The 12,211-nt window shown below is 42.7% G+C and overlaps 1 protein-coding gene across 2 annotated transcripts in view; it reads left to right on the forward strand.

The window, feature by feature from the left end:
* The window catches only part of adarb2 (adenosine deaminase RNA specific B2 (inactive)), a 736,380-nt gene that overhangs the window by 711,278 nt on the left and 12,891 nt on the right, over positions 1-12,211 (forward strand). For both annotated transcript variants that reach the window (XM_043690659.1, XM_043690662.1), the window contains one exon: positions 2,543-2,721. In XM_043690659.1, coding sequence (XP_043546594.1) covers positions 2,543-2,721 — 179 coding nt within the window. The remainder of the gene's footprint in view (positions 1-2,542; positions 2,722-12,211) is intronic.

The raw sequence follows: 12,211 nt of genomic DNA on the forward strand, positions 1-12,211 counted from the left end.
ACATTGAAATATGCCAACATTCTTGTTTAAAGAATAATAAGGTTCAATGCCTTCTTCCAGTCCAACTTTTCATATTCATATCATTTTAACAGAACTTGCACTCAAATATGGTAGGACTGATGTGACAGGCTACTGTAAACGGGAGATGCAGCAGATCGAGGGAATGGAGATCAGATGCGTGCAGAAATGAAAGCAGCTGATCAGGGCAACATTTGGAGGTGGCATCTGCAATGGAGGGCTAAAGTCACATTTCTGGGGTTAAAAGAGGCCATGAAAAACTAATTCTGAGTTTTCTGACTCGAAGCCAGACGGGTGCCAACAATACACTGAATTTCTCTTTGCACAGTTAAACACTTTTTAGTCATCCCATTGATTTTAATTACAAATCATTCAAGATGTAATCTCAAGTTATATTCTACATCACAAATTGAACTGAAAAACCACTGAATGTTCCAGCAGCACCAGTGAAAGGAAGAGTTAAGAGCGACTGAGAGATCTCTCCTCGTTAGAATCCTTTTTAAGTGATATTTGCCTTTCTCAATGTTTTAAAAGGCCAACTGCATTCCTTCAAGATGCATTCACTCTAGTAAAATGTTTCCAAACAAATTATAACATGAGTGAGGCTCATGAGAAGCTGGTTTGGGTTGCACGTTCCAGTGGTCGCTGTGATCCAAGGATTGTCAAACTGCTCTGTTAACACATAGTTCACGCACAGCCCATAACTCTCTTTTCAATTTGTAACATCATCTATCTCCAGTATTTCCTAGGAAAATCCATGCATATACTGAGGAGGTCAACAGACAGGTTTTTCAGACTGGACGCCTGTGACCAGTGGAGTGCCACAAGGATCGGTGCTGGGTCCTCTACTTTTCATCATTTATATAAGTGATTTGGATGTGAGCATAAGAGGTATAGTTAGTAAGTTTGCTGATGACACCAAAATTGGAGGTGTAGTGGACAGCGAAGAAGGTTACCTCAGATTACAATGGGATCTTGATCAGATGGGCCTATGTGCTGAGAAGTGGCAGATGGGCAGCACGGTGGCATAGTGGTTAGCACTGCTGCCTCGCAGCGCCAGAGACCTGGGTTCATTTCCCGCCTCAGGCGACTGTCTGAGTGGAGTTTGCCCATTCTCCCCATGTCTGCGTGGGTTTCCTCCAGTTTCCTCCCACAGTCCAAAAATGTGCAGGTTAAGTGAATTGGCCATGCTAAATTGCCCATAGTGCTAGGTGAAGGGGAATGGGTTTGGGTGGGTTGCGCTTTGGTGGGTCAGCGTGGACTTGCTGGGCCGAAGGGCATGTTTCCACACTGTAAGTAATCTAATCTAATCTAATCTAAAATGTGAGGTCTGCATTTTGTGCAGGTTAGGTAAATTGGCCATGCTAAATTGCCCGTATCGCTAGGTGCAGGGGAATGGGTTTGGGTGGGTTGCGCTTTGGTGGGTCAGCGTGGACTTGTTGGGCCGAAGGGCATGTTTCCACATTGTAAGTAATCTAATCTAATCTAAAATGTGAGGTGCTGCATTTTGGGAAAGCAAATCTTAACAGGACTTATATACTTAAGGGTAAGGTCCTCGGGAGTGTTGCTGAACAAAGAGACCTTGGAGTGCGGATTCATAGCTCCTTGAAAGTGGAGTCGCAGGTAGATAGGATAGTGAAGAAGGTATTTGGTATGTTTTCCTTTATTGGTCAGAGTATCGAGTACAGGAGTTGGGAGGTTATGTTGCAGCTGTACAGGACATTGATTAGGCCACTGTTGGAATATTGCGTGCAATTCTGGTTTCCTTCCAATTGGGAAGATATTGTGAAACTTGAAAGGGTTCAAAAAAGATTTACAAAGATGTTGCCGGGATTGGAGGATTTGAGCTATATCATTGAATAGGCTGCAGCATCGGAGGCTGAGGGGGTGACCTTATAGAGGTTTATAAAATCATGAGGGGCGTGGATAGGATAAATAGATAAAGTCTTTTCCCTGGGGTGGGGGAAGTGCAAAACTAGAGGATATAGGTTTAGGGTGAGAGGGGAAAGATATAAAAGAGACCTAAGGGGCAACTCTTTCACGCAGAGGATGATACGTGTATGGAATGAGCTGCCAGAGGAAGTGGTGGAGGCTGGTACAATTACAACATTTAAAAGGCATCCGGATGGGTATATCAATAGGAAGGGTTTAGAGGGGTATTGCCCGGGTGCTGGCAGGTGGGACTAGATTGGGTTGGGATATCTGGTCGGCATGGACAGGTTGGACCAAAGGGTCTGTTTCCATGCTGTACATCTCTATGACTCTTACATCAAGAGAGACCAGTCAACAGCTCATCCTTTTATACCTTTTAACTTCGGTAAATGATAAAAATCACTGACATTCTGAAATAATGTGTGAGAGAAAATGTGTGTTTGGGGAGTACACATACTTCACAATGATCCTTTCTACAAAGATTTTTAACATTTTCTTACCAGGAGAAAGGCTCTGCACCTCTTTCCTGTGTCGGTTCACCACGGAGGCCTTTGCTTCTGTTCTAATTTCACTTGCTTTCATTTCTCTGCAGGCATCAGTAGCACTGGATTTCGTCAGCAGGGGAAGTCTCCAAGCTTCAGTGTAAACTGGACATTGGGTGACTCTGACCTGGAGGTCATTAATGCCACAACTGGAAAGGGAGACTTGGGTCACTCGTCCAGACTCTGCAAACGTGCACTTTATACCCAGTGGACCAAACTTTATGGCAAGGTAAAGATATTTAGTGATCCAGCAATGCATGCTTTTTGTGCTACAGCAGCAATCAGTACTCATTTATTAGTGCACCCTATTATACGGAGGACAACCGTGTCCAAGAGCGGATCAGAAAGTCAATATCCCATGAACTTCAATATTTCTACACTAAGTGATCTGGCCTATTGGCACTGATTCTGAAGTATTTTTCTATATTCTTCACTCACCCAACCTGGCATTTCCCACCCCTATCGTACCAGCATCTCCTTCACTTTCCTCCACTGATTATACTCACATGCTTCTCTGTTGCTCTCTCATCTCTCAAAATGCTTCTTAAATAGGAGCTATTTTTGCAAACATTTGGTCAGTTGCCCCCATAGGGTCCTTCTGCCAATGTTAGAATTTATTCTGTAAGGCTCCAGCAAAGTTACTCAGGTCATTTTTCTCACAACATTTAAGTCCCTGTGAAAGTGAATATGTAGGTTGTTATTTCTCCTTCATATCCTCAATTCACAGAAACAGAGAGTGGTTTCAGTGGAGAAGGAGTTTATTTGGTTATCTGCATGCCATCTGTCTGCAACAGTAATTCAGTTAGTTCTACATGCCTATCCTGTCCCGTTTGTATCTCAGATTCTTTTCTTTCCTCATCCAGTGCTTGGCAAATTCCCTCTCAAAAGCCACAACTGATTCAGCTGCCAGCACACTGTCAGACAGTGCAGTCCAGATCTTAACCTCTTACTGCATAAACATCTTCTCCCTCATGTCATCCTTATTCCTTTGCCAATCACTTTTAAACTTAGAGAGAATTGTAAGGGATAGGATTTATGCACATCTGGATAGGAATAATGTGATCAAGGATAGTCAGCATGGTTTTGTGAAGGGCAGGTCGTGCCTCACAAACCTTATTGAATTCTTTGAAAAGGTGACGAAGGAGGTTGATGAGGGGAAAGCGGTAGATGTGGTATATATGGATTTTAGTAAGGCATTTGATAAGGTTCCCCATGGTAGGCTACTGCAGAAAATACGGAGATATGGCATTGAGGGTGAGTTGGAGGTTTGGATTAGGAATTGGCTGGATGGAAGAAGACAGAGGGTAGTAGTTGATGGCAAAGTTTCTTCATGGAGTGCCGTCACTAGCGGTGTTCCGCAAGGATCTGTTTTGGGACAATTGCTGTTTGTCATTTTTATAAATGACCTGGAAGATGGCAATTTCCTTCCCTAATGGGCATTAGTGAACCAGATCGGTTTCCACCCCCCAACAATGGATCCATTCTAGATATGAATTGATCTGAAACTCCATCATCCAGCTGTGGCTGGATTTGAACTCAGGTCCCCAGCATGTTAGCCAGATCCATAGATTAACAGTTCAGTGATAATACCATGAGGCCATCATCAGCATTATCATACTGCTTCCCCATAAAGTGCAAATCCTTGCCTCTGATATATGATGGAACATAGCCAATAGGCCCTTCAAGCCTTATCTACTATTTAATAAGACAACAACTGATCTATTTCAACCTCAATTCCACATTCCTGTACACCCTCAATAATCTTGCACTCCCTCAGTCATCACACAGAGCTGTACAACATGGAAACAGACCCTTTGTTCCAACTTGTCCATGCTGACCAGATATCCTAGATAAATTTAAATCCCATTTGTCAGCATTTGGCCCATCTCTCTCTCATCCGCGAGTCGTAAGTTCATGGAATGCCCTGCCAGCAGCAGTGGTGGACTCTCCCTCTTTATGGGCATTTAAGCGGGCATTGGATAGGTATATGGAGGATAGTGGGTTAGTATAGGTTAGGTGGGCTTGGATCGGCGCAACATCGAGGGCCAAAGGGCCTGTACTGCGCTGTATTCTTCTATTCTATTCTAAACTGGTAACTTCTGATTAACAATCCTTCCACCAATAGAAACAGTTTTTCTCTTCACCACTCCAACTAGATCCTCATGATTTTGAACGCCTCAATTGAATCTCTTCTCAATGCTCACTTTATAAGGAGAACCAAAAAATTCAATGATTAGCTTTTCCGACCACATGCGCGAGTTAAGACAATGCTCAAGTCATTAGCTCTGAATGCATCTTCTCCCCTTGTCCTGCGAATCATGTGGAGAGTATCCTCCTCTCAATGATGTCACAGAATCACAGAATCATTATGGTGCAGAATCAGGCCATTCAGCCCAGCTTGCCTCCACCGGCTCTTCAAATGAGCATCGTTACCTAAAGCCCTGCTTTCACCACATACCCTTGGCATATAATTCCTATCCTAAAATTCCCTCAATGCCCTTTTGATTGCCTCAGTTTCACTCGCCTCTACCACATTCCCAGGCAATGCGCTCTGTAACAATGTCTTACTGTGTGAAAATGTTTTTGCTCACATCAGCCTTGCTTCATTTGCCCATCACTTTCGATTGTGCAGCTCCAGAGACTTACACTATGCTCCATTCCAACAACAGGAATTCTTGAATCATGAGGCAAGATCAGGAATTTCTATCTACAACATGCAACACAATTTCCATAAGGCCATAAGATTTAGGAGCAGAACTGCTCTGCCACTCAACCCCATTCTCCTGCCTTATCCCCGCAACCATTGATCTCCTTACTAATCAACAATCTATTCATTTCTGTCTTAAATACACTCAAAGACTTGGCCTCATTGCACATAAGATTTAGGAGCAGAACTGCTCTGCCACTCAACCCCATTCTCCTGCCTTATCCCTGAACCATTGATCTCCTTACTAATCAACAATCTATTCATTTCTGTCTTAAATACACTCAAAGACTTGGCCTCATTGCACATCACTGACTCCAAAATTGTCTGTTCCCTGATGGGCTCTACTACAAGCTGTTCCAAAAAAATCATCTTGTAGACATTCCACAAATTCCTTTTTATGAGATCTATTACTGACCTGATTTTCTTAATCTACCCACATATTGAAGTGTCCCATGGTTATTGTAATGGTGCCCTATCCCTCAGGGCCAGGAGACAGAGTATCAGTTGAGGGATCGAAACTGGTGGTGACGCTGATTTTTATCCGAACTACGGGTAGGCAAGCACAGACTTCAACTTCACAAACTTTTCTCTATATATGTTTCTGGTATGTTTATTGCCTTCCACAGTGATAGAACATAGAACTTAGAACATTACAGCATTAGTATAGGTCCTTCGGCTCTCTGTTGCACTGACCTGTAAACTTAATCTGATGCCCATCTCACCTAGACGGTTCCATTATTATCCATATGTATGTCCAAAGCCTGTTTAAATGCCCTTAACGTTGACAAGTCCATTACTGTTACAGGCAGGTGTTTCCACGCCCCTACTACTCTGAGTAAAGAAACTATCCCTAATATCTGTCCTAAATCTATAACCCCTTAATTTAAAGCTATGTCCCCTCATGTTAGCTTTCACCATTTGAGGAAAAAAGCTCTCACTGTCCACTCTATCTAACCCTCTGATTATCTTATACATCTCGATTAAGTCACCTCTCAACTTCCTTCTCTCCAATGAAAACAGCCTCAGTTCCCTCAGCCTTTCCTCGTAAGACCTTCTTTCCATGCCAAGCAACATCCTAATAAATCTCCTCTGAACCCTTGCCAAAACTTCCGCATCCTTCCTATAATGCGGTGACCAAAACTGCACATAATACGCCAGGTGCGGCCTTACCAGTGTCTTGCACAGCTGAAACATGACCTCGTGGCTCCAAAATCCAATCTCCCTACCAATAAATGCCAACACACCATATGCCTTCTTAACAACCCTATAAACCTGAGTGGCAACTTTCAGGGATTTATGCACCTGGACACTGAGATCTCTCTGTTCATCTACACTGCCAAGAATTTTACCATTAGCCCAGTACACTGAATTCCTGTTAGTTCTCCCGAAGTGAACTACCTCTCACTTTTCTACATTAAACTCCATTTCCCACTTCCAGCCCAGCTCTGCATTTTATCTATGTCCCTCTGTAACCCACTTTGACACTATCTGCAACTCTGCCTACCTTAGTGTCATCCGCAAATTTACCAACCCATCCCTCTACACCCACATACAGTTCATTTATAAAAATGACAAAGAGCAGTGACCCCAAAACAGATCCTTGCGGCATACCACTGATAACTGAGCTCCAGGATGAACATTTTCCATCAACCACCGCCCTCTGTCTTCTTTCAGCTCGCCAATTTCTGATCCAAACCGCTAAATCAGCCTTAATCCCAAAATTCTGTATTTTGTTAAATGCGTGTGGAACCTTACCAAATGCCTTACTGAACTGATATTGCTTCCCATTGCAGCCCCAAGCACACAAAGCATATTTGACATCCACAAGTTAATTAGAGAGTCATATAGTGATACAACACGGAAACATACCCTTCAGTCGAACCAGTCCTCGCCAACCATGTTTTCAAACTAAACTGGTCCCGACTGCCTGCACTTTGGCCCATTTGCCTCCAAACCTTTCCTATTTGTGAATTTATCCAAATGTCTTTTAAACGTTGTAACTGTACCCACATCCACTACTTCCTCTGGCAGTTCATTCCACACACTCTGTGTAAAAGAATTGCTCCTCATGTGCTCCTCTCATCCTAAAAATATGCCAGCCCTAGTTTTTAACTCCCCCAACCTAGGGAAAGCACATTTACCATTCATCTTGTCTGTACCCCTCATGGCTTTATAAACCTCAAAAAGGTCACCTCTCAACCTCCTACGCTCTAGTGATAAAAGACCCAGCCTTTCCATTCTATTTTTATGTCTCAAACCCTCCATTCCTGATAATTCTTTTCTGATTTACTAACATTCTTCCTATAACAGGGTGACCAGAACTGCACATAGTACTCCAGAACAGGCCTTGCCAATATCCTGTTAACAGCTTAACAACCACAGAGAACAACCCTGAGGGTGGGAGAGAGTGCTGGTTATTGGTGAATGGTCATTGTCATATTGACATCCTCAATTACTTCAATTGTATTGCTTCTCGCAGGAATTGTTTGGAGTGAACTAAAGTTGGCAATGGATAGTTCACATTGATTGTGCTAAGTAAGAGAGGAGATTCACAGCTCAGTACTCCAGTGTAAACAAGCTTTTAGCACAGCTTGGAATTTGCCATCAGCAGTTGGCAACATGGTGTAAGCCTGTCAGAATTGCTGTTGACCATATGATTGAACAAGGACATAGGAAGGACTTTCTCCAGCTACCAAGTGGTGGGCTAGGAGATGGGGAGGGATGAGAATATGGCAGGCAACTGCATTCTGTTGGTCACTTGAGTCATCCTGCCAGTGGACAACTTTCTGAGTGTGAGGAATGGCAGAGGTTTGGCAGTGGTTAACATAATACGGAAGAGACTAGATAGGGACAAACTCTTTCTACTTGAAAGAACAAGAGAACTCAGGTTTAACATAATTTGCAAAAGAAGCACTTGTAATGTGAGAGGAAACTTTTTCACACAATGAGTGCTTTGGGTCTGGAATGCACTGCCTGGAAGAGTGGTGTTTGAGGTTCAATTGAGGCATTCAAGAGGTCTTTGGAAGGTTATTTAAATAGAAATTCTGTACAGGCGAAGACCAAGAGTATGATACTAAGTTATACTTCTCATCCGCAGGGCCAGTGCAGGCACAATGGCTTTATTCTGCAACACAACATTTCTGTGACTCTGTGATTCAGAGACAACGGGCCAGTTTGGATAGCTTGCGTAGGGCAAGTTTCCTGGGCTGCAGCAATGGAGACTTCAATGTTTCCCAGCCCCCATGGGGAGGCTTCAGCCAAGCCAGCATCCCAAGAAATGGGGGTGGGGAGATGGGGTGAAATGCCAATCTAAGCCAGATTATTCATGACACAAGGAAGAGTCTCACCAGTGACAAAAAACACCTCCACGCACTGGGTCCCCTGCCAGAGGGGGTGTAGTTCCCTCTGATTATCAGGGCCTTCCTGCCTGGGCTGGGAAGGAAAATGGATTGCGAACAATTCCGAAGTTCCTCCATGACTTATTACTTTCTGAATGACCTGTGCATAGTGATGTTCATGGATTCAATCCCTCTTAAAGGAAGACACACTTGCATTGATACAGCTCCTTTCAGATCTCTCAGGGGCTGTTAAGGAAAGGCAACATCTTCTGGCTTTGGCAGAAATGCCACACCCCATGAAAGAATAAATGAAATGTTGTATGCGGTGACTGATTCAAAGCCTGTTGATATTTTCAAGTCTTATAGACTATTCATATAATGTTTCCCATTCAAAATTCATCATCCTCAATAATGTATGGGTTGTTAGATTTACACTTTATCAGTTACTAAGATACATCCCTGAGGGGCTTGATCAGTAATGTAATAAATGTCATGAATGAGGTTTCCTTGTGCTAGGAATTTCCTCTATGTAGTCAGATTTAGTGAAAATTATTTCTGGCAGCTTATAAGTGGTCTGTATCCAGTAACCCCAATGATATAAAATCTGTATTATCCACACGACGTTTTATTAATATTAGGAAATTTCAAAACTAGGAGCCTGAAGCTCTTCAACTCAATGGAAATCCTTTTCAATTTATTTCCATGTCTTCCTTAGTTAAATGCTATACTAATACTCCTGTCAGTAATGAGTTGGTGTAATTTCAGATGTTACTTTGGCTATATAATTAGGCTACTCAGTCTTATGTTGTTGGAACATAAATTCTTTTACTGTTTAATTTATATTGTAAGTGAAAAACAGATATTTTTAAAAATCTAATATTCTTTTAAACTTTGACTTTGCATTTGTATCCCAGAGGAATTAGTTGTGAGAGCAATTTTCTTTTGTTCATAAATTATTGATCTGACATTTTGAACGATTCTCCTGCACATGCCATTTTCTTGAAGCAAGCTTTCCTTACGTTTGGAGACAAGTTAAAGGATTATATCTCTCTTACATTGTATCTAGAACAATAATGTTGTGTAAAGCTTTCAGCACAACAAGTGTTCAGTCTTCAATTAATTCAGCATTACCATATCATCTGAAAGACTATCAATAAATCAAGCCTTAATATTGAGACTGTGTGGCACAGTCAGTTAGTGTTGAGTCAATATTCCAAGGGTCTAGTTTGAATTCAACAGACACCAGTAGAAGAATGTCTTTAAGGGTGTTTTAAAAAATTCTCAAGGTCAGGTTCGTAGGAGAGTAGTCTGACACAGAACAAACGACCAAGAGGTGAGACTGCTAGAATATGGGCATTTTATTCCCCGCAGCGTCGCACAACGGGTCTGGCTTATACTCACTCTACATGTTACAAAAACTGGGAGCCGTCAGTTCTCGTTAGAGCGGTTGCCAACAACCCACGCTCGGCGGTTAAACGCAACCCCGGAGCAGACTCATCGAACTGGAGACTTTTCCAGCTGATATACTCTTTTCCAGATATAAACATTCATGTGAACAGCAGAGCAAGGCTAAAAAACACATTCCATTCTGGTTACATACAGATAAGAAGATTCACACGGGACTAAGCAACACCTCCATTCCGGTATGATTCACACATGTATTGGGACATAATTTTTAACCGTTTCACCACATTCCACTGCTTGGAATTTTACACCACATTCCACTGCTTGGCCCAATACATGTGTTACATTATGATTCACACATGTATTGGGACATAATTTTACACCACAAAGGGTTAGTGTTCCTGATTCCTCATTGAACTGAGTACAGTACGGGGTTTGCTTCCATAATACTTCAAAGCAGTTTATTGAAACATTGTGTGAGGGTGTCTGTGTTTTCAGCAATCATCTTTGGGACAAATAAGTGGGGTTGAGCAGAAGGTTGGGCTGAATTGAGTGGTTATAACAATATGTGGTACAGGTATCAAAGGTTATACAATTTGAAGGTGAGGAGTAGAGGTGAAGGAGAAATGTAGAAAGTAAGGTTTAAAGTTAGGAGAGGGGGTTGGGATGGCAAGAAGTTAGTGGTCACACTAGGTGTAACAAGCTCATCTTGCTGGTTAGCAAGCTGAGGGTGAAGCAGGATTTGAAAAGGGCAGTAAGGCAGGAATATATCATCAATCAGTCAGCAATGCTTGATGCAACCATCTGTGTCACAGTTGGCCCTAGGTGATGCAGGTTTACCTGGATCTTTTCCAGTTCTGCTTGGTTACCTGTGATTATGAGATGCTATGCCCTGCAAGGAGGAATGTCACCAAGTGCATTGCAATGTGCCTGCCATCGCTGAATATTTGGGGAAATGTGGAGCCTGTCAAATTGGGTATGAGGCTGGCTTCAGTGGCAGGTCTTTGTTAGTGAGGTGGAACTTCAGAAGTCTGGATTAAGTTCTCACTAGGAGAAAGTGAGGACTACAGATGCTGGAGACCAGAGTTGAAAAATGTGGTGCTGGAAAAACACAGCAGGCCAGGCAACATCCGAGGAGCAGGAGAATCAACGTTTTGGGCATAAGCGCTTTAAGTTCTCACGGCCAAGTAATGCTGATGGTTGAGTGCATTGTGAAGTCTGAGAGGTTAGTGGTGTGCTGGATGGAAGATGTGATGATGTACTCACTGACCTTGACCACCCTCTTGAGGTCATTGAGCATTTTGTGGCACTCTAGCCAAGTTCTTAGGGTCAGGCTCTGGGAAACTATCTCTCTGGCCCCATGCTCCCATTCCCTTTGGGTAACATGGACTATCTCTTCCTATCAACCTACTAGGGTCACATCTGAGAACCGTATAACCTACTGTCTTGTCCATTGCTCCACATGGTGTTCTTCTCTGACAATCACGTGAACTATAGGCAGTTAGGACTAGTTCCTGGGTAATGTGTACAGCTCCCTGTTTAAGGGGTAGACTTAAGTGAATACAGTTGGGATCCCATGTTGAGCATTCAGCCAGCCAGCAGGATGCATCACACTGGCTGAATATTACAATCATTCAAAACAAGGAGGTAGCATGAAGTTTTTGCAATGCCTCCCTCAAGGGATTGACACAAGCTAAGCAGCGCTCAAAAACAGAAGCAAAAAAAATTTTTATCCTTATAGTTCTTACTAAGTATACACTGTATATGACTTTAAAAAGGACAGGTTGCTTATGATAGAAAATCAATTGAGCTTTCAATGGGAAAGAATTCTGATGGAAAATCAATAAAATCTCATTAAAAAGTATTGAGTGTAACAGCTGACCAAGTATACACCCAGCTATATATTGCTGCAGCATGCCCTGGAGCACTCCCTTCAGAAGGAAATGGGAGCAGCTGGCCAGAGAAATCGATGTCCAGAGTCTGACCCCGAGGACTGCAGACCCAACAGAGGTTCTGTGACCGAATGTGAGAAATCAAGATCAGCAACTGCATTTCCAACTAAATCTCCTATCCTCCAGTCTCCACTAATATAATGCTGATATCCTGCACTGTGCATGCAAACACACACAAACATACCCCACCAATATATACACACCCCACCAACATACATGCACACACCAACATATGCACCCACCAACATATACACACACCAACACATACATACAAACACCAACATACACACACACCAACATACACACATATCGACATAT

The sequence above is a fragment of the Chiloscyllium plagiosum genome, chromosome 5, assembly GCF_004010195.1.
Source record: "Chiloscyllium plagiosum isolate BGI_BamShark_2017 chromosome 5, ASM401019v2, whole genome shotgun sequence".
Lineage (NCBI taxonomy): Eukaryota > Metazoa > Chordata > Chondrichthyes > Orectolobiformes > Hemiscylliidae > Chiloscyllium > Chiloscyllium plagiosum.